The sequence below is a fragment of the Bos indicus genome, chromosome 17, assembly GCF_029378745.1.
Source record: "Bos indicus isolate NIAB-ARS_2022 breed Sahiwal x Tharparkar chromosome 17, NIAB-ARS_B.indTharparkar_mat_pri_1.0, whole genome shotgun sequence".
Lineage (NCBI taxonomy): Eukaryota > Metazoa > Chordata > Mammalia > Artiodactyla > Bovidae > Bos > Bos indicus.
In genome coordinates, this window is record NC_091776.1 from 4,210,222 (window position 1) to 4,232,353 (window position 22,132).

A 22,132-nucleotide genomic window follows, 5' to 3' on the forward strand; every position below is an offset into this window, starting at 1 on the left:
GTGATTTTCCAGGCAAGAATCCTGGAGTGGGTTGCCATGTCCTTCTCCAAGCATGTACAGTATGCTAAATTAAATAAGCCAGTCACAAAAGAATGCTGATTCCACTTATGTGAAGGATCTAGAAGAGTCAATTCATAGGATGTATTCAGTAGAATTGTGAGGTTTCGAGGGGCTGGGGAAGAGGAAATGTGAGTTATTGTTTAATAGGTACAGATTCTCAGTTTGGGAAGATAAGAATGTTGTGGACACGGATGGTGGTGACGGTGGCACAATAATGTGAAGGCACTTAATAGAACCAAGCTCTACACTTAAAAATAGTTAGAATGGTAACTTTGATGTTGTATCTGATTCCCCACAATGTAAAACATCAAGTGTAGGCCCTCCTCTGGTAACAGGTATCTTTCCTAGTTATTTTAAGGTGGTGTTATCTACATCTGGTTCCCAAAACATACTGCAAGGCTGGTAAATTTAGTTTCTCTCTTAGAAAATACTTCTCTGGTGGCTCAGTGGAACAGAATCTGCCTGTTGGTGCAGGAGACACAGGTTCGATCCCTGCCTCAGGGATGCCACATGCCTCAGAGCAACTAAGCCACGGCTGCTGAGCCCACGGGCTGCAGCTACTGAAGCCCGTGCTCCCCAGAGCCTGCGCTCTGCGATGAGAGAAGCCACCACCATGGGAAGTGCCGTAACCACAGAGAATGGCCCCTGCTGCACCCCACTAGAGACAGCCTGAGCATCGGCGAAGACCCAGCCTGGCCAGAAATAAATACATAAATACAATTACTAAAAACTGTATATTTGAATGTTGCCAAGGGAGTAGATCTTAAAAGTTCCCACCACAAGAAAAAAAATGTATGTGAGGTGACCGATGTGAACAATGTGGCTATCAATTCACAAAATAAATATACAAATATCCAATCATTTTGTTGTACACCTTAAACTTATAGAATGTTATATATCAATCCTACCTCAATAAAACTGGAAAATGGGTCTCCTTGTTAAATTCTTGTGATGTATTTAAGGGCTCTGTTAGTTAGGTTTCAACATAGTATGTGAATAAAGAAATGTTACATTAATGTTTTATTAGGAACTCAACCCACTCCAGTGTTCTTGCCTGGAGAATCCCAGGGAAGTGGGAGCCTGGTGGGCTGCGGTCTATGGGGTTGCGCAGAGTCGGACACGACTGAAGTGACTTAGCAGTAGCAGCAGCATCAGATCTGAATGAGTCGTGCTCATAAATTTGGTTCAGCTCTTAGGAAATATGTTTTGAATCACAACTGGGCACTTGGTGACTCTCAGATCGCACTTACTGTCTGCCTGCAGCAGGGGAGGTACACAGCTCTTTTCTTAATTAGCCTCGAGCAAGAGTTGATGAAACCCTTGATAAAATACCTTCTTGGAAGACGCTGCTTTCCTCCTATTTTCCCACCCCTCTTTCCCTCTTTTCTTCCCACATGAACACCACACAAAAATTACAGTTTGTAATTCTTTTTCCTTTCCTTCTTTTTTTTTTTTTAAGTATTAGCGTCAGTGTTGGATGAGAACGTCATTTCTTTCTAAATGTCCACGTTCTGGTCTGGGACCACGTCTGATTCCTCCCCAGCCTAGGCAGTGACCTTTTAAAGAGCTGGCAGATCATCCACCATCAAATCAGAACCTTTGGTGCAAAGGACACTGCCTGGGTATCTTTCCCCCAGTGTGGTTGCTTCTTCGGGGGAGGTGGGCGGGGAGCGCGCTGGGAAATGCAGCCCTCTGGTCCCTGAGTTCCTCTTTCTATTTCTGCAGTTCTCACTTCCCTTCCCATCAGAACCCCCTGGTGGTGGGAGCGCTGTCTCCTCTCCTTTCCCCGTCATGTCCCTGTCTTGTCTTCCTCGACACCTCTTCTGGCCTGCTCCCTGCGGCCCTGCCACAGCTGCTTTCTCTGTCTTCACACCTTGAGTTCCATTTCCCCCAAGGTACTGGCGGCGGTTCCTACAGTAAACTCAACTCCACTTTCAAGATCTGCTTCACATGTGCAATCCCGCTGGGACATTCCCAGCTCTTCTGCCCTGCAGACACTGGGGAAGAGAGTCAGTCCTGCCTTCAGGGTCCTGTCACTGGCTAGCCTACACCAGCCGCCTGGGGTGAAAGCAAGGTAGCTTGTGTGTAGGTCCCTGATGCCCCCCGAGGGTCAGAGAGAGATTTTAGGTTAGTCTTTACCTCCTGCTGTTTCTGGGCGCTACAGGTCCCCATTTTACTGTAACGGTGTCTTTTGGAAAAATAGAAATGAAATAATATATTGGGTAAGCTGCCTCTGAGGGCTTCCCTGGTGGCTCAGATGGTAAAGAATCCACCTGCAATGCAGGAGACCCAGGTTCAATTCCTGGGTCAGGAAGATCCCCTGGAAAAGGGAATGGCTACCCACTTTCTGCCTGGAAAACCCCACGGACAGAGGAGCCCAGCGGGCTACAGTCCATGGGGTCGTAGAGAGTTGTACTCTACTGAGCGACTTTCACACCTGTCACACACACACAAGCTGCCTCTGAAGCGTAAAATCTCATGAGGGCCTTTGCAACTGGGCAGAAATTCCAGTCCCGTACAAGCGTCTAAATTCCGTCTCGGCTGACTCTGCTTAAAGGATTCCTGCTTGAAAACTCTTTGTGCATCTTTTCATTCTACCGTGCTGGCTTGGTTTAGCTCTGCTCATCCATGTACTGCTATTCTGGGATGTGTACAATTGCCTAGACATGCTCAACTGGTTTATTTCTGCACTTTATACTCAAAAAAAAAAAAAAAAGTCTGCCCTTGGTAGTGGTTACATTACATATCAGTCCACAAATATATTTTTGCAAGAATATAATTTTGTGTTCTACCTCAACTTCTTTTCCATTTCCTGCCCTGTCCTGCAGTGGGGCAGAGTTGATCTCTGCCCTTCCTGAGGTTCTCCTGGCCCTGATCCCGAGATTGTGCTGCAGGTCTGGGGTCTCACCCGGGCGTGGGGCCCAGCAGCGGGCCTCTGCACACAGAAGCTCCCTGCCACAGCACCGTTCGCCCCGGCCTGGCAGCTCTCAGCTGCTGCGGTGCTGTGTCTGGGACGTGGGGCTCCTTGCCGATCGACATGCTTCTTCCCCTTAGGAGTGCAGCTAAGCAACAGCGTCCAGCTCCCCTCAACTCCAGGACCCCCAGCTTTCCCCTTCTTTCCTCTTCTTCCTAGCAGTGGGAATTTCTAGTAGCAGGTAAGTCTTCCCTTTGTGTTCTGGCCAAGGTGCTTTCACTACACCCTCTAATCCTCTCCCCCGTGCCTTCAAACCAACAGTTTCCTCTAACTAGGAATCCACTCCCTTCTCTAGGGCTCAAGCCTTTGGGGAAAGAAAAAAACACAATAAAGCCAGTATTTCTGCTTTCCAGCATGGCCCCCTAAACGGCAAGCAGGAGGCCCCAGCTGAACAGTAAAGGGAACCCCAACTCTCATTTCAAGTCACACTTTCAGCAGGAGATTCTGAACATGAGCATGAAGGATTTTAATTTTATTTATTTATTTAGGGGTGATTAAAATATATATTGAAGGGCTACTAGGAGCATAAATTTATAGGCATACAAAAAGGTATTCTCAGTTCTCAATGCATGCTCAGCTGCGTCCAGCTCTTTGCAGCCCCATGGACTGTAGCCCTGCCAGGCTCCTCTGTCCATGGGATTCTCCAGGCAAGAATACTGGAGTGGGTTGCCATTTGCTACTCCAGGGGATCTTCCTGATTCAGGGACCGAACCCGGGTCTCCTGTGTATCCTGCTCTGCAGGTGGATTCTTTACACAAAAATGTGTAGTCACCCCCAATTTCCAGGAATTTATTTTTTACATCAGTTTTTAAAAATCTAAGTATAGCTGATTAACACAGTGTTGTGTTAATCTCTGCTGCACAGGGTCTTCCAGGCGGTCCAGCGGCTACAATGCAAGGGGCATGGGGTTCGATCCCTGGTCAGGGAACTGGATCCCACGTGCCACAGCTAGGGGTATGCAAGCCACAACTAAAGATCCTTGATGCTGCAGCGAAGACTGAAGATCCCATGTGCCTCAACTAAGACTCAGCTCAGCCAAATTAAAAAAAAGAATTCTACTGTACAGAAAAGTGGTTCAGTTACACATACATACATTCTTTTCTTAATTATATATTCTCTTCCATTATGGTTTATCGTAGGATATTGAATATAGCTTTCTGTGTTATATGTAGGACTTTGTTGTTTATTCATTTTGTATATAAAAGCTTACATCTCCCCAACCAAGAATTTTTAGGTCTCTAATTAAGGAATACCCTTCTTTCCGAAGTTGTTGTCTAGTCTTTATATAAACATGTGTGCATACAGTAAAAAGTTGCACGTCTCAAAAATTAGTTCATGAGTTATTCAAACTCTCTTTTCTGGAGAAAATTAGAAAGGCATTTCTAGGTTTTTGAATAATATTCCCCCTATACTTTAAGATGGCCGAACAGGCCCACACCTCTGGCTTGTCTACTCATTTCTATAAGTAAAAAAGTGAAAAGTAATTACAAACAACTCACAGGTATAGAAAATCTATTTTCATTCAGTGCACGTCTAGGAGAAGCACCCTGCTTCCATCCTAAACGTCCTCAGCAGACCTTTAATTATGGCGCAGGGCTGGTCATGATGCTTTCCCCATCTCATTTAACGATTGATTCAGTTCCCACACAAGCAGCTACTTCAGGAGCACTTTAAAATAATTTCGTTTTCAGGATGTTAATGGATATTCGTATAGGAACCCACAGTTTACAGAATACTCTAGATCTATGATTTTTTGGCTCCTCATAATCACTGTGAGTAGTTGTGGGTTTTTTTGAAGGACTTTTAAAATAGCATCTGCAGCTGACATTTGCCTACAGATAAGTGCCGAGGATGGGCTTACTTAATGAGGGGATTCCCAGCCAGCTCTCTGGGGATGTACAGAAGATGCCTGCCTTTGACATATTAGCATAACCATAACTCCTCCCATTTTTGTCATTTTTGTGGAAATCTGTGAATAGCTTTACTTTGAATATACTACGTACTGAAATACTCAAGTGGTTCTGAAAGTGTACTAAGAAAAGGGTTATAAAATAAGATGAGTGGGGAAAAGAGTTCTATTTATACAAGCGTGTGTGCATGCTAAGTTGCTTCAGTCGTGTCCAACTCTTTGCAACTCCATGGACTGTAGCCCACCAGTCTCCTCTGTCCATGGGATTCTCCAGGCAAGAATACTAGAGTGGGTTGCCATGCCCTCTTGCAGAGGATCTTCCCTACCCAGGGATCAAACCCAAGTCTCTTATGTCTCTTGCATTGCCAGGTGGGTTCTTTACCACTAGTGCCACCTGGGAAGCCCTAATTTATACACACACACATATATATAATTTTGTATGTAATTTATATATAATTTAAATATGGGAAACCCTAGTGGCTCAACAATAAAGAATTCACCTGCAATATAGGAGATGCTGGTTCGATCCCTGGGCTGGGAAGATCCCCTGGAAAAGGAAATGGCAACCCACACCAGTTTTCTTGCCTGGGAGATCCCATGGACAGGGGAGCCTGGTGAGCTACGGTCCATTGGGTCACAAAGAGTTGGAAACGACTTAGCAACTAGACAACAAGAGCAACACAATTTAAATATCTATGTCACAATCAAAATTGCAAATAAGTTTTACAACCCAGAAGGTATTCAGTCCTAGAGAGTGAGTGAGAGAGAGAGAGACAAAACAAGAGAGAGAGAGAGAAATCTTGCCTTTCTCTTAATAAGATTTCTAAATCTTGGAACTTCCCCTCCTTAGAGACACAAAGGGTAAGAGCAGAAAACATGAGAGTTAGAGGCAATCTTTCTTACAAAAATAAACATTTACTGTCTCTCTCACACACACACACACCCCCGCTAAAATGACAGGAAGAGTTCCTCATTTCTTTTTTGTCTCCAAAATGTAAACGGCAGGCTTCTTTTATCCAGCTGTATTTCCAGGGCGAGTTACTGGAGCCAGAGACTAGAAGTCGCCATCGAGTCCGCTCTCCTCCCCTCCCCGACCCTACCCCAGCCGACCAGACCTTCAGTCTCCTCTGCCCATCCTGGAAGGTACCTTTACGGTCTGTGGACATCTCTTCCTCCTCGCCCTAATCTAAGCCTCCACCGCTCTGAGCCGAATTATCACACAACCCGTCTCCCCCGCCGCCCCGCGCAGCCAGGAGCCTCCCAAACGGACCTGCCGCTGCAGAGCCGTGAAAGAGGCCGTGGACTGTGGGACGAAATGCTTAGAACTTCAACTTCTCTCATCCTTTAAAATGACTATTCTGTATCCTATAATCCACACATGATTTAAGGATAAACTTGCCTATATTGGTGTGCAGGTTGTAACTTTTATTCATGCTGCTGCTGCTAAGTAGCTTCAGCCGTGTCCGACTCTGTGCGACCCTATAGACGGCAGCCACCAGGCTCCCCTGTCCCTGGTTTCTCCAGGCAAGAACACTGGAGTGGGTTGCCATTTCCTTCTCCAATGCATGAAAGTGAAAAGTGAAAGTGGATTTGCTCAATCGTGTCTGACTCTTAGCGACCCCATGGACTGCAGCCTACCAGGCTCCTCCATCCATGGGATTTTCCAGGCAAGAGTACTGGAGTGGGGTGCCATCGCCTTCTCCGAACTGTTATTGATAGCGGTATACTATTTAAAAAGTTCGGTGGCCACTACTCTACACGGCAGTCAGCGTGAATTTTAAAAATGCAGATCAGATCTTGTTGATTCTTTAGCTTAAACTGCTCAATGGCTTCCCGTCATCCACAGAGGCCAAAACCTGTGGCAGCTCCTACAAACCTGGAAGCATGTGCCTCGTCTCTGACCCTGCGACTCTGCCCCTGTGCTAGGCGTCGGGCTCTGTGCCCCCTGCCTCTCGGCTCCTCCTCTGAAGCCAGGTTTTTCCCCATGGGAAAGCACACATGCCCTGCCCTCTGCCTCTGTGAAGCTTTGTGAGTGTATTTGTTAGTCGCTCAGTTGTGTCCAACTGTTTGTGACCCCACGGACTGCAAACCGCCAGCCTCCTCTGTCCACGGGATTAGGTCTCAGGTGTAATATCTCTTCCCTGACAACCCCTGCCCTACACACCGTCCTCTCTCTCCTAGTCCCTGCGTTCAACTCTCTTAGCACCCTGCATGCTCCATCATGGGACTTAGCAGGGTTGCTATTATACATGTATAGTGTTTTGTTCAATGCCTTCCACACGAGGCCATAATCTTCATGAGAACCTCTTTACCACTGTAACTCCCAGCACCTAACAAGGGCACAAAAGAAGAACAAAAGAATGAATTCAAGTAACAACTCCTACACTCACACTGGATTCCTGAGAGTGAGAGGGCCTGGGAGGGTCCGCAGAGCATCACCTCAGGAACCTCTGGCATTTCTGGGGTTCATCTTCCTTGCTCCAGACAATGTAATTCTGGGTCCCAATGAACCATGTTTCTATATGAGGCCTTTTGAGAGGCCCCTGAACAATGCCTCCCTAGCATCCTCTGGAAAGCTTTATCCCATCACTTAGGGATAAGTGAAAAGAGAAAGTCGCTCAGTTGTGTCTGACTATTTGTGACCCCATGGACTATACAGTCCATGGAATTCTCCAAGCCAGCATACTAGAGTGGGTAGCCTATCCCTTCTCCAGGGGATCTTCCCAATCCAGGAATTGAACCAGGGTCTCCTGCATCGCAGGCGGCGTCTTTACCAGCCGAGCTATCAGGGAGTCACCTCCTTTCCCTTCTGTTTCTGCACCAAGATTGACTGTCTTCAGGACTTGGAGCTTATCATTTATCTCTGGGACTGGTGTAAAGGAGGCATTTCATAAGTGACTGGAGATCTCTGGTATTATAGGTCCTTTTATTAAAAAAGAAAAAGAAATGCTTCAACTTGTTTAATTTCCAGAATTCTCAAAAAGTTAAATCTATTCCTTAGACAAGGCAAATGCATTGGGAGGGGTATCTTTATTTTCAAAAATTTTGTTGAAGTAAGGTTGATTTACAATGCTGTGTGTTAATCTCTGCTGTACAGCACAGTGATTTAGTTATGCATGTATTCTTCTCCATGATGGCTTATCACAGGCTGTCTAATACAGTCCCTGTGCTCTACAGCAGGACCTTGTTATTTATCCATCCTATGTATACTAGTTGGCATCTGCAAACTAGAAAGATGTAGGAAGGGGGGGATATAAAATGTAGTGTTTCACAGACACAGCACATTTAGAAAATGCTAAATCTATCCATAAGCAGGGTGACCATACAGCCGGTCTGCCTGGCACAGTCTTTATTCACACCCGTCACTCTGGCTCCATGAGAATCAGCCCTCGTGTTCACTCTCAAGAGGGTCCCAACTGGAATGCCAAAGCATACGGTCACCTCCAGTGCGCAAATCCCAATCCCACTACCCGACCTGCTCCCTCTTTGTTCTCTGTGTCTATGAGTCTGTTCCTGTTTTGTAGATATGTTCCTTTGTGTCATATTTTATATTTCACATATAAGTGATATCATATGGTATTTGTATTTCTCTGACTTAACTTTGCTTAGTATGATAATCTCTAGGCCCATTCATGTTGCTGTAAATGGCATCATTTCACTCTTTTTATGGCTAAGTACTATTCCATTGACTTCCCTGGTGGCTCAGATGGTAAAGCGTAAAAATATTCCATTGTGTAAATATGCCGTATCTTCTTTATCCATTCATCTGTGGATGGACATTCAGATTGCTTCCGCGTCTTGGCTATTTACTTTTGGCCGTGCCAGGTCTTCATTGCTTGCCTGGACTGTCTCCAGTCACGGAGAGTGGGGGCTCCTCTCTTGCTGGGGTGCAGGCCTCTCACTGCGGTGGCTTCCCTTGTTGAGAGCGCAGGCTCTAGGGCGCCCGGGCTTCAGTAGTTGCGGCACGCAGGCTCAGTGGCTGGTCTCGCAGGCCCTACAGTGTGCTCTCAGTGGTTGCAGCGCTTGAGCTTAGCTGCTCAGAGGCACGTGGAATTTTCCCAGACCAGGGATCGAACCGGTGTCCCCTGCCCTGCGGGTGGATTCTTATCTACTGTGCCCCCAGGGGAGTCCTTGGCTATTTTAAGTAGTGAACATAGGGGTGTGTGTATCTTTTCAAATGATAGTTTTGCCTGGGTGCACGTCCAGGAGTGGGGCTGCTGGGTCATATGGCAACTCTATTTTTAATTTTTTAGGGAATCGTCATACTGTTTCCCATAATGGCTGTACCAGTTTCCACTCCGGGTGGAATATAAGACTTGCTTTGATATATTAAATGCTTCTTTTACCCTTCTTAAGAACTGGCTTTGTTGAGGGGATGGAATAAGAGAATTAACAGTCTGCCTGGTTCTGCTTTTTTCTTCTCCCTCTCAGAGAAACTAACTTAAAAGGGAGGGTGACTCAAGGACCGAGCGTAAGCCTGGAATAAACGGAGAGTACATGGACATTGCTTTTGCCACATCCATAGGCCATAAGAAAGAAAAGGAAGGAAAAGACATTCTTGATGCTCTTTGCGGTAATTACACAACATGGAAACATTAGGTAGTTAGAAAAATGCTTTCTTGGAACTTAGAATGAATTTAAAACACAACAAGTAATTGTTTGTTTTTATGACACCAACCTCATACAGATCACTTATATTCATACCTAATAGCTTGGTCCCAAACCAAACATATTTGATTCATGTAGTATCTACTGGATTCTACTCACAGGAGATTCTTAATCTTAGCCCCTGAGCTGTTTAACTTTTAAGCTTGGATCCTAATAAGGGTTCAACTTGCTTGCTTCAGTACCAAGAACTGCGGTGGAACAGTTACCATACAAGGGCAGGAAGGCTTCCAGGGGGACGGGGGCGGGCGCAGCTCGGGCACAGCGTTATGTAACCACAGGGGGAGTGCTGCGAAGGGAAAAGCTCCGTCTTCCTTCAAAATATTAAATGCTAAAAATGTCTCAAAGACACCTAACAAGCACATCTGAGTTGCTGGAGTTAGCAGCTCAAACATAATTAGACCCAGAAAATCAGTTCAAGCTGATGGGTTTATGGACTGCTATTTCAGATAACTTTAGATACTTGGTGTCCCCAAGAGACAGTTGTAAAAATGTATGTACAGTATGTTTCAGTAAGAGAAATGTCATTTCCTTTTTCATTGACAATGAGTTATGCAAGCTGACCTACAGACCGTCTCCAAACGAGCTGCATTCCAACAGCTCCCTCCTAAGTCAGTGGTTGGGCCGGAACATAGTTTCCCATGGAAACAATTTTAGATATGGTGGTTCAGATGGCCAGATATGGCCAAGAAGCCCATTAACCTAATTTTGCTACGAACTCTGACCACCATGTGTGACAGACAATGCTTTTCTGTAAGAAAATGTTTCCTAGCTTCTCAGCTGGGATTCCTGTAACTCACCTTTCCTGGCCGGCAGGAGTGGGAACGCCCTGAAGGCAGAGGCTGCTGGGGCGGGCGGTGGAGGCTGGCCCGGGGCGAGGTGGGCTCCTCCACAGCAGCAGCAGGGCCCCCGAGGTGACCCGAGGCCTGGGGGTGCGAGGCCCTGGAGGCCAGTGTACCTGTGAAGGAAACCGCCATCACTGTGTTGGCAGTATTTTATTTCCTTTTGGCAAGAACTTCCTGAATGCTCAGAAGAGTGTGACCACCTTCCGCTGAGCACGTACTCTGCGCTAGAGCACAGCGTTCACTGCTCTGTCCACATCATTTCGCTTGATTTTCCAAGCAAAGTCAAGATCTTTGAGGCCAGGTGTTTCATCCAGATTTAAGAAACAGGCGGGGTGAGAGGGGGAGGAAGGGCCACAGATGGGTTGGGGAGTGGGCTGGGCGTGCTCCGTCACGTCTGACTGCTTGTGACCCCATGGACTGTATGCAGCCCGCCAGGCTGCTCTGTCCATGGGATTCTCCAGGCAGGAATACTGGAGTGGGTAGCCAGGCCCTCCTCCAGGGGATCTTCCTGATCCAGGGATCGAACTCACGTCTCCCGCGTCGGCAGGCGGATTCTTTACCTACTGAGCCACCTGGGAAGCAGGGCAGCCCTGGGGAGTGGGGAGCGAGGCACAAACTACTGGGGGTAGGGTAGGCTCAGGCCTATTGTGCAACACAGGGAACACAGCCAGTATTTTGCAATAACTGTAAATGTCAAGTAACTTTTAAAAATTGTATAAAATTTTTTAAAAAAGAAAAAATGGGGCAGGAAAGCATAGGGACATTAACTTGCCTAAATTCAGAGTGAGAGCCAGTATGTGAACTCAAGGTTGTTTGATTCAAATCCATATTGTTTCCCAGGGACTTAGGGAACACTTCCAACAGCTCATTTTCATTCAGTGGTTTTCATTAGGACAGTAATTATCCCCCTCAGCAAGTGGAGAGGATTAATTGATTCAAGAAATACTAAGAGCTTTATATGTGGATGATGCAAGGCTGTATGAGCTAGGAATCGAGTGGATATAGGACGTCCAAACACGAACGTTACTTAGGTGGCGTTAGAGCAGCTGGGCAGTGCTGCATGAGCGGACGTGCCTTGTATAGAGCAGTGGCTCACGGGAGCTTTCTGTGACTGAAGGCCTGGCACAGAAGGCCTCGTGAAGAATGCTGGTCTCAAGCTGCTCTCCAAAGAAACAGAGTCTAGATGGAGGACACGCTTGATGAAGGGCTCAGATGAGCAAAACTTGCTTGCTAATGATTATTTGATTAAGAGATAAGACTACCTTGATTTGTTTCATGCTGCAGAGAAGTGCAAAATAAGACTGAAAAGTTGGGGCCAGATGGTGCAGAGACCTCTGGGATTTCTTTGTTGTAATTCAACTTCCGGAACAAACAATATACAAAAATATTTGAACAGGCAACATTCAAAAATAAAATTTATAGCAAGGAGAAGAGGAAGAATTCCTCCCTTTCACATGCGATTCATGGGGTCACAAGGAGTCGGACACGACTGAGCGACTGATCTGATCTGATCTGATCTGAAGCCTCTTGTGCCTCCTTTCGGTGCGTGTGTGTGTGTGTGTGTGGACACGAGCAATCACAAACACATGTGTTATTTTCCCCCTTTACTTATTTATTTTTTTGACCACATGGCAGTGAAATCACCAAGTTCTAAGCACTGGACCGTCAGGGTTTCCCCTTGTATTAAATGGTAGCATATGCTCTGTAGAAACTTTGGATAGCAGTAATTTACTTATGTACATATTTTTTCTTACTATTTAAAATGATCATTTCCTTATTAAAATATAATGGCGTTTCCCACTGTGGATTTATAAAACGAACACCAAGAACTGGGATCTGGAAGAGGGACAGTGATATCCTGAGGTGGACCTACCCAGCGCCAGCTTTGTATCTATGGATCTAAATCCTAGGAAGCGGGACTGTGGGTTGATGCGGCGGTCTTCCCTGTCCATACCCCCTGACATCTGTACACTCCTTGCCTGTGCTCTCTTCAGCGTTATAATTCCCTGCTTGTGCATCTGCCTCATTTACTTAGTTGGAATCCTTTGAGGAAAGAACTATAGAACTCATTTATCTTTGGATCATCAACTTCTAATGTAATGCCTGGCAAACATGAGATTATTAAATGAGTGTTCAAATGATTTCATAAATGGAGAAAAAGTGACTCTAATGTTCAAAAATGACTTAAACAATTTAGCTGAATCCTAGGTTCCTGGTGGCTCAGATGGTAAAGCGTCTGCCTACAATGCGGGAGACCCGGGTTTGATTCCTGGGTGGGGAAGATCCCCTGGAGAAGGAAATGGCAACCCGCTCCAGTACTCTTGCCTGGAGAATCCCATGGACGGAGGAGCCTGTGGGCTATGGAGTCGGACACGACTGAGCGACTTCACCTCACTTTAGGTTATTAGAATAAAAGGAGAAGAAATTGTATCTCCTCCTACCCGGCGATGTGTTCTGATGCAACAGTGTGGAGGTGTGTTAAGACCAGGCAGTAGGAAGGAAGAGTGAGGGAGGAGGGAGGTAAAGAGGAGAAAAATGAAGCAAAGCAAGGCCTCGGAGCAACCAGGAGGGAGCTGGGTCGTGGACAGCCGTGGAGACCCCGTCTAGGCAGAAGGATGGCTGTGACAGCAACTGGAAGAGGGGCTGTTAGGGAGTTGAGATTATGCTTGAAGAGCTCAAGCTTAAATAGAAAACTTTTTTTTTTTTTTAAATAGAGAAAATTGAGGAAAGTAGAATTGAGTAGAGAGGCCTGAGTGGGAAAAGCTGACTGAAAGTCACAGCTGCTTTATAGCCTTTCTGGAGTAAGGCCAGTTATAGTTGAAGTAAAAGTGTTGGTAAGCGATGATGAGAGTCCATTCAAAGCAGGAGATGATGAAATTGTCGTTCTTTTGTGTCAAATACTACATGAGGTGCTCTGGGCCTAAAGAGATGAAAAACCAACATGCCCTCAAAGAGCTTTTGTCTAGTAGGGAAAAAACTATCTTCCAAATATACTTAGTTCCAACGTCACTGCCTTACTTTTTAAATGGTCTTATTATAACATAGTTAACACTGCACTATAATATGGCTTCTTCATACTCTGTCCACGTATGAGAAAAGCAATCTCTTAGGCCCTTTCAGTTATGGTTATGCAGAATAATTTTGGCATACAGGTATGTTATTTCCTGAGGCTGTGCTATGTCAAATATTGACACCATTCCAAAAAAGAAGTTATCTTTCTGGATCTATTAAGAAAATTGTTGTCATTAAAGTATATTTTTAATCGGTTAAAAACAAACAGGTCATTTCAGTCTCCATAAATACAAACTGATTTTATTAGGGTCCTTAAAAGCAAAGTATTTGTTCCGGTTGACCTCAGAATCAAACCAAATCTGCTCTGACGGAAACTTGCTAATGAGAAAGTTAAAGTCAGTCAGGTGTGGGTCCCCAGAGCTCACACAACACAGGAAGCGCATGTAAGCCAGAAGTACGGTGACTTAAGCATGTAACAACCACAACTGGACACAAAAAATTACGTATCTGTTCAGTGTAAATGTGCAAAAAGTTCCCATAGTTACTTTTCCAAACGTCATGGGAAACATGATGCCTTCCAAGTCAGGGCTTGTAAAGTAACTCGCCCTTTCTGCATCAAACCCAAACTCCAAATCGGCAAGGTACATTTTAGAGAGGTTTTCAGAAAGCATTTGGCATTTAGCCTTTAAAAGCTAATCTTTAACCTAAAGACATCTGAGCATTAATTACACATTTTTTTCTAATTAATACATTTCAGCTAAAAGGCAGTAATTTTTACAAATCTGTTTTTGATAATAGAGTCCCAGCACAGTTTTTTACAAATTGTTTCAATAAAAAATTACCTAGAATTCATTTCTGAAAACCCATTGAAAAAGCAATTTAAAAAGTCCTCAAAGCCATTATCCTGCCCCTTCTTTTCTATAAAACTCAGCTCTATCTTATATTACTTATAGTCTTTGTAGAGGATCAGTTCTTCATGAATAGTCTTATTGAGTAAAAAACAAACTCAAAAGAGCTTCTTTTTTTCTCTTGTCAAGAACTCCCATGAATGCACAAACAGATGTTTGGAAATGTTCTATGAAAATACCATCTGAAATAGCATGCTGCTGAAAACAAACCAAATGTCTATAAATCTTAGTACATCTTTATGAAGAAATAATATATAGCAAGTAAAACAAATTTTTTGAACAAAATTTTCAAACTCTTAAGTGAAAAGCAAAATAGCATTGATTCATATGTTCAGAATGATCCAATTTTTGGTTTTGTTGTTGAAAATTATAGTTGAACATCTTTAGAAGCCAGGTAATCCCAGTGTTACATAAATTGTTTCAGAGCAGATGAAAGAAAACTTGCAAATCCTTTTTAAGAAGGATTAACATTAGTATAACACTGATATCCAAACCTGTAGAGATAGCACCTAAAGAAAAATTATAGACCAGTATCACTTATGAATATTGATGCAAAAACTCTAAACTATTAATATCAATAAACTATTAATATCTATATAATATCTAACTCTAATATCACATTAAGAAAATAATTCACCATGGCTAAGTAGGTTTTATGCCAGGAATGTACAGATAGATGAGTGTGAAAAATTTATTAATATCATTCACCTTATTAATAGATTTTAAAAGAAAGATCCTATGCTTATCTCCATAAATGGGGAAAACTCCAACAAATTTAACAAGCATTCCTGATACAAATCCTTGAGAAAACAGGATATTTCCTTAACGTTACCAATTAAAGGCCAGCATTTTACTTAATGCAGAATTATAAGGCGTTCCTACTGAAGTCAGAAATAAGATAGATGTTCCTACCTCTATTACAGTTTTATGAGTGGTATTAGCTGATACAATCAGGTAAGAGAAAACAATGAGAAAAGAAGAATTAAAACTATGCCTATTTGAATATGATATGACAGGATACCTGGAAAACTTCGGAGAACTAATTACAAAACAAACTCAAAAAAGAATTTAGCAAGATGGCAGGATGCAAAATTAATATGCAAAACTGCCTACAGATACATAAATAATAACTAGTTAGAAAAACCTCCATTTAAAATGGGAATAAAAGATAAAATACTTAGGAATACATTTAAGAAATGTAAAAATTTTATATGAAGAAACTATAAAACCACTGGAAAAACTAAGTGTGTGTTAGTTGCTTAGTCGTGTCTGACTCTCTGGGACCCCATGGACTGTGGCCCACCAGGCTCCTCTGTCCAGGCAACAATACTGGAGTGGGTTACCATGCCCTTCTCCAGGGGATCTTCCCGACCCAGGGATCGAATGCAGGTCTCCCACACTGCAGGCAGATTGTTTACTGTCTGCGTCACCAGCGAAGCCCATCTACAGAACTACAGGAAAAACTAAAAGCATGTTTGAGCATATGGAAAGACATCGCTTGTTTGTGCATAGAATGTTTCATCATCAAGATGTCAGTTCTATGTTAGGTTAAACATTTAATACAAAAAAATGGCACCGGGATTTTCCTTCTGGGATTTGAAAAGTTGAAACTAAAGTTTGATCTCAAGTCAGTTTGTCACCTTGGAACAGCAGAGTGACTTCAGGAAGAAAGCTGTACTCGGCATTCCTCTAAGAGATGAACCCGCCACCCCGAGCCAGTCCCTCACCTCCGGCAGAGGTGCTGCCATGGGGGTTGCTCAATCATTCAGCTTTCAGAAGAAGCTAGAGATGCCCGTGACATTTCACATGTGACTGTGTTGACAACCAGCTTAAATGAAAAGTAAAATACAGGTTAGGCAAACCATGCCTCGCATGTCTATCTAGACCACAGGCTGTCAGCTTTTGATCTTTTCCGAGTTGACAAACTTTTTCTGTAAAGGTTCAGCTGGTAAATATTTCAGGTTTTGTAGGCTACATACCACCTCTGTTGCTCATTCCTATGTTTACATCATTTAAAAAGTGTAAAAAGGCATCCTTAGCTCCAGGGCTATAAAAAACGGGCCTTGAAGTTGGCTCTTGGGATGGTAGTTTGCCATTCTTGGTTAATAGAAATCATTAGCCTCACCTGGCCTCTTATCTCTTACAAAAAATTTTTTAAAAATCAAGCTGGAGTAAGTATAATATAAATTCACTGCAGTGGGACAGTTCATAATGCAGCACATTTTCCTCCTAGCATACAGACAGCATTCAGGAGGCACACCCTGAAAGGGGATTTATGTATAATTTTGAGACACCCTCCCATCACCTGTCCCATTGTAACTGCTCTTACAATGATGGCATATTAGCAGGAAAATGTTTTCTATTTTACTCCAGTCAAGTTCTTAAACCAACAAAAAAAAAACCAAAAAACAGTATTATCAGGTTTACAATTTAGATTTTTCTGATCAAGAATTATTAGGGTGGTTCTTGCTTCTTGGCTGTACTTGCCTTTTCTAATCCCTTCAAATCATGTTTGAAAAAGTTTAGGATAATAGCATCAATTTCTGAGACAGGCCAAGAACTTCCTAATCCTATTAGACTAATGATGCAGCAAACATCAGAGGAAAAGTGGTATCCAGTTTATCCTTATGGATTTCTTTGGTCCTGGCCCAACCTCAGAAGTGACATTTCAGCGATCTGATCTGGCCCGGAAAATTGAAACTCATTAGGAGACTGTAAAATTTTTCCTAGGGTTCTTTAAAAGATAGGTAGTGAGATTTTAATAATAACTACATGTGAAGAAGGATGTTAAGATGGAAGTCATCTCTCAAATGCCTTTTAAACTTCTCAATTCACTGAAAGGACATCGGGAGTGTCAATCATACAATACTGAATCAGATTTGATCCCGAATCACTAGCAATTTGACTCTAGGTCTGCCGAAGTTGTCCTCAGTCTTCAGGTCAATTACAAACCGACCCAGGACTAAGGATTACCTAGGATTTTGCTGGGCCAGGGCCCCTGGGCTTCTTAATCAGTATCTCCAATTTCAGGGACGAGCAAACTCAGAAGCAGCTCTTCAAGATTAAGAAGAGTGATGTGCCGCAGTAGGCAAGCCAACAGTCAATGGGCCAGCTGTTACTACAGCCATCTCCACGATGAAACCACAGGAACTATGCATTCAGAACAACAGCACTAAAACGAAAAACTCCTCGCTCCCTAACTATTTCACATTTTACCCTTATCTATGCTCTAGAGGATTTACAGCTACTGTATCTGCACGGAAGAAATACCACCTGATACCCAGCATCTTTCTCCAACCTGGCACCGTCATCATGTTGGTAATCTGCAATTCTCTACGCTGGGTGTATTTACATCACACAAATAGCCACCTTCTATAAACCAGGCCCCAACTCACTTTCCAAAGACTCAGTTTAGTTAAACATCTACTAGAGCACTGCTGGCTTAGGAGGGTACCACAGTCTCTGGGGGGCTCATCAACAGACTCCGTCTCAATCATTCTCAGGCTATGTGCTTAGTCGCTCAGTCGTGTCCAACTCTCTGCGACCCCATGGACTGTCACCAGGTTCCTCTGTGCATGAAATTTTTCAGGCAAGAATACTGGAGTGGGTTGTCATTTTTTATTCCCCTTCCCAACCCAGAGATCAAACCTCCATCTCTTGCGTCTCCTGTACTGGCAGGCAGATTCTTTACCACTGTGCCACATGAGAAGCCTGCATACTACACTTGATCTTAGGCAAGTACTGAGAAGTGATTCTCAGACTAGCCCCATAAGATAGTAAAAAAAAAAATATGTTGAAGCTACCTAAATATTTATGAAATAGAATCTTTTAAGCCATTAGAAATGGCTTTCTTTTTGAACATATATACCTTCTAAAGAGGAAAGTACCTTTTAATTTTTTTAATTAAAAAATTTTTTTGGCCGTGCCATGCAGCTTGTGGGATCTTTGTTCCCGTTTGACCAGGGATCAAGCCTGGGCCCTCAGCAGAAAGAGCACAGTCTCCTAACCACTGGCATGCAGTGATGCGAAATCGCTTCAGTCGTGTCCGATTCTTTGTGACCCTGTGGACTGTAGCTGCCAGGCTCCTCTGTCCCTGGGATTCTCCAGGCAAGAATACTGGAGTGGGTTGCCATGCCTCCAGGACATCTTCCTGATGCAGGGATGGAACCCGTACTTCTTATGTCTTCTGCGTTGGCAGATGGGTTCTTTACCACTAGCGCCACCAGGGAAGCCTCAGCCACTGGACTGCCAGGGAATTCTCAGAAGCATCTTTTCCAAGAAACAGCAAATGAGGTCTGAGAAATTTTGGAATTCCCATTAGTGTATTAGGGAAAGGCTTACGATGGGTTATTTTTATTTTTTGTCCTTTGTCTTTTACATCAAATACTTTCTCCTGTGAGAAGAGCTACTGCCCTAAGGCAACATAGACTGGCTTTGAGAACAAAGTTGGACCAGTAAGCTCCGGCCCACATCCAGGAAGTGATTAAGTAGGCCCCTGGCAACTCCACACAATTCAAAGACCAGATTCACTAACAAATGGTGTGGATACCATCTGGGTCACTTCAAACATATGGAGCGCCTCATTCAAGTTACTTAAAAGAATATCAAAATTGGACTGTGTGAAGAAAAATTAAGGCATGTATGGAAAGGGCATTGAACACACTAGTCTTGATTTTTCTTTTCTTTAAGTTTGTCCTGCAAATACCCTAAATGCCAAAGTTGAACTGGAAAAAGATATACACACAAGACGTACATTATTTTTAACCTATTCTTTTTTGAAGGTAGATGGAAAAAAAAAAAAAAATCCCTGAACTCAGCTGAGTATGCATGCTATACTAACACCACTATATCATCTTACAAGTGTATAAATTAGGACAAAGGGCATGTTTTGTTCTTTACAGCAGAAAGGCATCAAACATTAAAAAAAAAGTAGCTTTCATGTGGAATTTCATGTGGAATTTCATGAGGAATTACTATCTAACGCTAAATTTAAGGAACATCAACTTTCTGTATTTTCTCCTGTGGGAAATTTGCAAATATGATGCAATTACTGAGACTCAATCAGACACATTTTCCACTAAATACTGAGAAATATTAATAGTAAAGCAGCCATTAGTTTTGAAAGTTATTTCCGAGCATGTATAATACAGTCTTCAGAGGTACTTTTAGTTCTTAATATTTGAATAAAACTAAAAAATGTTATGTCATGATGGCTTTGGTCTATTAAAAAAAAAAATTATTGGTAAGCCTAACAGACTTGCATTCTCCTAATTCTGATGAGCACTGAGGATAATCAAAAAGAGTGAAAACATCCACACTCTGACTTTATTTAAACTTAACAAAACAATAAAGACAGTTACAGGTAAATGACAATTCAGTACATTTAGCTGGATAATATAAAAATTTACATATTCACGAGCACATAGCTCCTTCACCATCAACAACATGGAACGTTTTAGTCTATGTAGTCAAAGTCTTCTGGAATTCCAAAATTTTTATCAATTTTATTTTCTTCAAATCCAAATTTTCTTTTGGCCCAAGATTTTATGGCAAATATGTTATCTATAAAGAAAATTGAGAAATATTTTTGAGAATTGGAAACACAATCACAAAAGTTCAAATATAATTATACTCATTAAAAAAAAAACTTCTATTATTTTAGAAGTATCAAAATAAGGAATTTTCTGTATTTTCAAGAGTTGTTGTTGTTTAGTCGCTAAGTCGTGTCCAACTCTTGTGACCCCATGGACTACAGCCCGCCAGGCTCCTCTGTCCGTGGGATCTCCTGGGAAAGAATACTGGTGTGGGTTGCCGTTTCCTTCTCCAGGGGATACACCTGACCCAGGGATCGAACCCACATCTCCTGCACTGCAGGTGGGTTCTTTACCACTAAGCCACCAGGGAAACCCATTTAAAAGTAACGACAATTAACTTTCAGAATAAAGAAAATATTAGTGATTGTTTTGAATAAACAGATTTCATATTCAAAAAATTCAGTAAATCAGTTGCCACTGAAGAATACCTGACTTAAAGAATAATCCAAAGACAGGGAGAGGCTGATGGTACCTCTTTAACATCTCCAGAGCAGAGGCGGGGTTCTGTTACCTCAGGAATTAGAGCTGCTCCTGTCCCAGAGGGCACCCCTTTCCTTCCCTCCCCCAGCACAGAAGTGGCTTCTAGACAGCCAGGCTAGGGAGAAGGGGTGAAGAGGAGGGAAGGGGTCACTGAAGGCTAAAAGGAGCAGATACAGCCTTAATGTCTTCTAGGGAATTTAAGTGCATCTTACCACTGAAAAAAGTGTTATGTCTATCTAAGGGGACTCGAAGGAAACAAACTGTGTACAAGATTTATGATCAAATCTTCATCCCAAGGTAACAAAAGAAAAAAATACAAGTAATCTAAATGTCCAATCACCCAGAAGGGTGTCTATGCAAGGCAGTACCAGTGTGCTCCTATGTCGGCACTTAGAGAGAACAGGAATGACAGTGAGTTTTCTTTTTGTAATTTAAAATATTCTGTTTAATGTACATATGCCATCTTTATAATGAATATGCACTAAGACTATAAATATAGAAAAACCATGGTACACAACTTTCTGGTTCATAGTGCTCTATAAACGTTAAGCACTGCGTTAGTTGTGATAATGAAATGAAGGGTTAAAATAGGTTCTTTTGGAGTGTTATTGGCTGAATTAGTACCTCCCCCAAATTCATATGTTTTAGACCTAAATCCCGCTCCTTCAGAATGTGACTGTATTTGGAAACTGGGTCTTTAGAGGTGATTAAATTAAAATGAGCCCACTGGGGTGGACCCTGATCCAGTTTAACTGGCAGTGTTGCAAGAAGAGGAGGGTGGACACATTGAGGCGCCAGGGGCAGGCGCTGGAGAGGCTGTAAGGACGCGGAGGAAGGCGGCCACCTGCCAGCCATGGGGAGGGACACTCAGGAAACCACACCTGCCAACCGTGCTTTTGGACGCTCAGCCTCCAGAACTGTGAGAAAACCAATTTCTTCATTTAAGTCACCTGGTCTGAAGTATACTGTTATACTGCATGGTGTCATTAGGAAGTTATTATATGGAGTTTGATCACTTTAAAGAATACTGTTTTAGGAAGCTGAATTCCAAGTATCAAGTAATAATAATTAAATGGTTTGAATAAAGTTAACTGCTGAGGTGAATACTGCTATAACAAATAGAATGTTAATAAAATAGTCTCATTTCTTTAATTGTTATAGAGTATCAACAGATACTAAAACAAATCTTTATGTTAACAATCTAAACCAAATCTCTACTTTCCATAAGAACCTAAGTGAGAAAACTAATAGCAAGAGGTACTCTAGAATGGTCTGTTTAATTTGGTTAATGTCTGCATAACCTATGCATTCTTGAGAGTCACAACAAATACATAAGACAGTTATTAAGTATATTACATAAGACAGTTATTAAGTATATTACAGGTCTTGCAGAACATAAAGAGCCTATGCCTTCAAACTGACACAAGAAAGAGAAAAATTAACATTAAGCAATTCCAAAGTGGTATGTATGCTAGAGACAAAAGATCAAGTGTTATATGTACTGTTTCCAGACTCTGCAAGACTCTAAGAATACAGAAAGATTTGCAGAAAATATGAGGACAACTGCGACACTGCAGGAACCTTGGAGGGATGAACTTCAAGCCGGGATCAGGAGAGAAGAAGGAAACGAGGCACCAGAGTGAGGCTGGAGCCTCTGCAGGAAGGAATACTGGTTCACGTGACGG

At 42.9% G+C, this 22,132-nt stretch overlaps 1 protein-coding gene across 5 annotated transcripts in view; it reads right to left on the reverse strand.

The window, feature by feature from the left end:
* MND1 (meiotic nuclear divisions 1) overlaps window positions 1-22,132 on the reverse strand; it is a 118,985-nt gene that overhangs the window by 18,362 nt on the left and 78,491 nt on the right. For 4 of the 5 annotated variants that reach the window (XM_070770111.1, XM_070770110.1, XM_070770114.1 and 1 more), the window contains one exon: window positions 19,677-19,935. The exons of the other annotated variant lie outside the window; for it this stretch is intronic. In XM_070770111.1, the coding sequence (XP_070626212.1) occupies window positions 19,829-19,935 (107 nt within the window). In that variant the 3' untranslated portion in view covers window positions 19,677-19,828. Of the gene's footprint in view, window positions 1-19,676; window positions 19,936-22,132 lie in introns of those variants that run through there. 5 annotated transcript variants of the gene reach the window in all.